This window comes from Sparus aurata, chromosome 3 (assembly GCF_900880675.1).
Source record: "Sparus aurata chromosome 3, fSpaAur1.1, whole genome shotgun sequence".
NCBI lineage: Eukaryota > Metazoa > Chordata > Actinopteri > Spariformes > Sparidae > Sparus > Sparus aurata.
Genome location: NC_044189.1, coordinates 12,738,588 through 12,743,626, shown reverse-complemented (window position 1 = coordinate 12,743,626; position 5,039 = coordinate 12,738,588). Strand labels below are relative to the sequence as shown.

Here is a 5,039-nt window from a genome sequence, read left to right as displayed (position 1 = left end):
TGTCATTCCCTTTTTTTTTTTTTTTTTACAAGACTTCACATCAAAGTGTGAAATATCTCCAAGACTGTTTCTAAGGTTTAATGAAACAAATACACATTTTTAAAGGAAGTTTTTTATTTGTCTGAATTTTATACTGTGTCAGTGTTTTTTCTCAATGTATATGGAAGAATTCCTAAAAAAATTTCAGCTAAATAAAAGTGGGAAAAGAAAAAGAATATATATATTTTGTAGCCCACCTGCTCAAAACTTTTAACATAATTCAACTGGTGATGATCAGTCATGAGTAGATGTAGCTTCAGTTTAAGGGATAAGAAACCAAAATGATTGCATTTCACAGCTTCATGTGACGTTTTACAGTCTAACGACATCATTTATTTTGATTCATTGAACGTTTTCTGGAACACGATGTAAATCTTCCACACCGGACTCTACGACTCAGAACGAGCAAACCTTGCAACAACAACAACAACAGCAACAACAACAACAAAGAGGAAAATTCCACAATATCCATGTTTAAAATATGTGCTGCTTACCATACTTTGGTACCACACTTTAGCGGGAAGCAGTTCCCTCTTTGCTCATCTTTATTCATTTAAAAGTGGATGGATAGAGTTTTCTTAACCTCTCTTCATAAAACATCTCTTTCAGACCGGAAATTCATGTCATAGCTCTTCTCTGAAGCTTCTTCATTTTTTTCTGTGTATTTTTAAGATGAGATCTCACCAAGGATAGTATCAGTATCGCCTTGCATACATTTTGAAATGTTCTTCAAATGTTGTTTTTTTTTTTTCATTAAATGCACCACCAATCCTCCCACTTATAGATACCAATGTTGTCACTTGGGTGTCAACATAAACTTTTTCTGGATTTAATTCCAGTAGCCACTGATCACACCAACTTCTCATGCTATGAAGATCTTCTTGAACATTCAGTTGCTATTAAAGAAAATCAATATTCTTAAAACTTGACCTCGTCAAAAACCGAGGCTTTTAAACGCCAGCTGATCTGTCCTGCAATCACAAAGCATCAGTTGATGAGTTGGGACTGAAACTCAAATGGAAATACTCGAGTACATGTACTTTAAACCTTAGCTGAGTAGTTTAAGCGTTCTTTCTGTAACAGCATGTTTTTGACGGTATTTCCCTTTAAATTCAGATCCTCAGCTTTTTTATATACAACCGCTGTGGCCCCGCCCCTTTATGCAAATGAGCGTGACGTCAGCGGAATTGAACGTTCTTATATCACCAGACATCAAAGACACGGATGATGTCACTCTTTTGAAATATTATGGAGGCCTGACACACTGATCTGATCTGGTCAACTTTATTAAGCGGTTATCGAAGGGACTTCTTAAGAGCAGCTAGATAATCACAGACATGGACTTTTTTTCATCTTTGTGGGGTTCACTTAGAAACATGTTGTCATCTCCAACAGTTGAAAATGTGAGGATATCTCAAAGCATCCCTCCTATTCGGTTTGTGAAGCCACCATTTGAACCGAGGCCCCTCATTCTGTTAGAGAGGGCAGATTTAAATGCATCACAGGTGCCTGGAAGTGTCTCTGGGCTGGAGATGCCGTCAGGAAATGCGAGGATATCTCAAAACATCCCTCCTATTCGGTGTGTGCAGTCACCCGTTGAACCGAGGCCCCTCTCCTTATTCGATGTGGCAGGTTTAAATGCATCACAGGTGCCTGGAAGTGTTTCTGGGCTGGAGATGCGGTCCAGACCTTCTCATGTTCGAGTGGCGGTCAGGGAGGAAAAGCTGGGATCATTCAAATCACAAGTTGAGGCACTTCAGTTGGAATTAGAAGATACGAAGGCTGAGAACTCCAGGCTTATATCTGATGTAAGCAGGCTTCAGTTGGAGGTGAAAGATATGAAGGCCAAAGAGAAGATTCTGAATGACCAGGTAAAAAATCTCATTGCTGAAGGGTCCCAATGCAAGAGTCTGAATAAGGAATACCAAGCAGAGATACAAGAGCTGAGAGCATTGGTGTATGACCTTAAATGTGGTGCAGAGCAGACTCAACAAACGCACACCAGTGAGCTGCCTGAACTTGAACTCCTTGAACGGACGATGCAGGACAAAGACTTTCTGGAAGCAGTGCAGGAACTGCAGGACCGTGCAAACACTCTGAACATGCAGAATAAGTACATTTCTGAGCAGAAGACCCAGCTTGAATCTACCCTGAATGAAAAAGAGGCAGAGAATGCAAATCTGAGAGCAGAAGTTCAAGTTCTGCAGGTAAATCAGACAAGAACACGTGAGTGGATCCAGAGTCTGACTGCTGAGGTGGGCCAACTTGAATCTCTGACAGAACTGGTGGAAGCAGAGATTGACAGACTGAATGTGGCATTGCGGAGTCTTCAGAACAAAGAGGCGTTTCTGAACGAGCAGGTCAGCTGTCTCACTGCTAAGGGGGAATACCTTGAAGGTGTAAATGAGAAAAAACAAGCAGAGATTGAACAGCTGATGGCCACAGCGCGTCATCTTAAGGAAAATGAAGACTCTCTTAGGCAGCAGCATGACAGCCTGGCCGAAGAGCTTTCTCAACATAAGTCTCTGACTAAGATCCAAAACGAAAAGAACAAAAACCTGAAGAAGGCTCTGGATGGGCTTCAGCACCTACTGAATGGGGCTAAGCAACAAATCTTTGATCAAGATGAGCTCATAAAAAAGCAAAAGCGTCAAACTGAGTATAATCAGCAACTGGTAGAGGAGCTTTACACTGAAACAACCGATGTGAAACAAACAATCTGTGAAGTTAACCACCAGCTGGAGAAAAGGCCGGAAGAAGAGGTGCTGGCCGGTGTTGAGACTATCAGTCAGGAATTTAGGGTTTTGGCTGAAAATACAGAAAAACCAGGCCCATCTGAGAGTCTGAGAGATGAAGACCTCCTGGAGAGTCCAGCTGCAGAACCCCGAGCTGCTGAGGTTCAGATCAGTAGTTGATGGCGCCACTGTGCCAAAGGTCTACTGAAAGTAGGTTTGACTGTTGGCTGCGTTGTAAGTACACTTATCTCTAATGTTATCCTGGAAAACTTTCTGAACTCTTTGAACATGCAGAATAAGTATATTTCTGAGCAGATGACCCAGCTTGAATCTACCCTGAACGAAAAAGTTCATGCTCTGCAGGTAAATCAGACAGAAACACATGAGGGGATCCAGAGTCTGACTGCTGAGGTGGGCCGGCTTGAATCTCTGACGGAGCAGAAACAAGCAGAGATTGAGAGACTGAATGTGGCATTGTGGAGTCTTCAGAACACAGAGGTGTTTCTGAATGAGCAGGTCAGCTGTTTCACTGCTAAGGGGGAAAAGGTGTAAATAAGAAAAAACAAGCAGAGATTGAACAGTTGATGGCCACAGCGCATCATCTTAAGGCTTACCCTTGATTTTTGTGTGGGGTTTTCTCCGGGGGGCTCCGCCTAAAAAAAAAAAGGATTACAAAAATCTGGGAAACGAGCAGTAAAACTGGTGAGGGAACTACTACTACTTCTACTACTCGCTGTTTCCATCCTACTACAGGCTGTACACAGATGACGTTCTTTAGTTGAGTCAGAATGGAACTCCAGACCCACTTTTCTGCACTTCCTAGAGTTTACCAGAAGAGGGTGCTGTTTTATACCAAGAGAAGTTAAAGTGGGGGGCAGGTTTGCTGCTGAGAGTCGATGAAAGGTCAGTTTCACATCTTCTTTGTTGATTTGCCTACCAGTGACTCTCTTAGCTAAGTGATGAACAGCTTTATCCATAAAATGTAAAAAAATAGCGAGACATTACAATCGATATAAACCCGAGGGGGCATCTTCAAAATCCTATTTTCCATCTGATGATCAGTCTTACACGCCAAAATATTTAGTTTTTATTTGCACATGTCCAAAAAAAATTCAGCAATTCATCACATTGTAGAAGACGAAGCAAGAAATTGTTTGGCAAAACACGGAAGCTGTTTGACTCCTGCCTCTTGTGCCTGGGTAGCAGGGTGTTGAGGATATAACATGAAGCTAAAACACACTGGTTCCACCCTCATCAGGTGTTCAAACACCGAGCCAAACACTCGGTCCCTGCTGGGCTGCTGCTCTGTGAATGACCTCCGACCTCCCTGTGGAGCCAGTCAAGGTGTTTTTAATACAAAGCTGCACTGAAACGCCCTTTGAGTCCTTTAGATGGTGTGTGTGTGCGTGTGTGTGTGTGTGTATGTGCATTGTACATTGTTTTGTTACATAAAGCCATAAGCAGCTGTTAATCTCTCGCCATGCAGGTCGAGTCACGCTTCGGCTGCGGTGGAAGATAAGTTGTTTTCTATCAGTTTCCTTTAATCCATAAACTACGACAGGCTGGAAGCATGAGCTTTATTCAAGGGGGAATAAAAACACAAGCGTTGTGAGTGCTGCAACTCAGAAACAGGCTCAAAACTCATCAGGGGTGAAGCAGAAACGAGTCAACGGAGGCACCAACATAGTTCTAATTCGTTTTTCGCTGGTTGTTTTTCTGGGTCTCTCGCACACACACTCACACAATTTGCTGTTACCTGCTCTATAGAATTTTATTATCTATGTTTTCCTTATTTGATTGTTAATTTTAACAGAGACGATTAGAAGTAATTGCACCACAGTTAGCCAGCAGCTAATTTGCATCTGTTGGGCAGGTAAACAAGAAAAAAGACACGTAGCAGCAGCTTTATAAAGCAGCACATTTCATAAAGGTCGATTCATTTGGACATTACACTACATAGTCAACCCAATCATAATATTGGCTGAAGCTAATAGAGCGATTAGGTTTGTAGCGTTTAACTGAAAAGCAATAAGTGACCTTCACAGTGGCAGTGTACTGGAAGAAGACACAAAAGCACATCTTTCGAACATTTAAGATGAGATAAGATGATCCTTTATTGATCTCCTGTGGGAGAAATTCAACAGCAGCACAAGGGAATAAAACTTATTATGTTCTTTGAATAAAGTCACTTGTCCTTCTCAATCATTATGTTTGACCTTGTATCATGGCAGTGTGTCAGATAGTGACAGATTTCATCTGTAGCAT

General features: G+C 41.8%; 1 protein-coding gene across 5 annotated transcripts; it reads left to right on the top strand.

The window, feature by feature from the left end:
* The first annotated feature begins 1,305 nt into the window (after positions 1–1,305).
* Positions 1,306–4,958, top strand: LOC115578700 (unconventional myosin-XVIIIa-like). Of its 5 annotated transcripts, none has more exons than XR_003983508.1 (2): positions 1,306–3,008; positions 3,138–4,958. XR_003983508.1 is itself a non-coding variant. In XM_030411790.1 (2 exons), the coding sequence occupies exon 1, from the start codon at positions 1,377–1,379 to the stop codon at positions 2,952–2,954; it is 1,578 nt and encodes a 525-aa protein (XP_030267650.1). In that variant the 5' UTR covers positions 1,306–1,376; the 3' UTR covers positions 2,955–2,984; positions 3,138–4,958. The 5 variants fall into 5 exon arrangements, 1 of the variants encoding a protein (XP_030267650.1); XR_003983509.1 differs by having other exon boundaries at positions 1,306–3,290; positions 4,033–4,958; XR_003983507.1 differs by having other exon boundaries at positions 1,306–3,290; positions 3,528–4,958.
* The last annotated feature ends 81 nt before the right edge of the window (positions 4,959–5,039 follow it).

Bases quoted from the DNA above. Each gene is read 5' to 3' on its own strand.
- LOC115578700 (XM_030411790.1), top strand. From the start codon at position 1,377: ATGGACTTTTTTTCATCTTTGTGGGGTTCACTTAGAAACATGTTGTCA.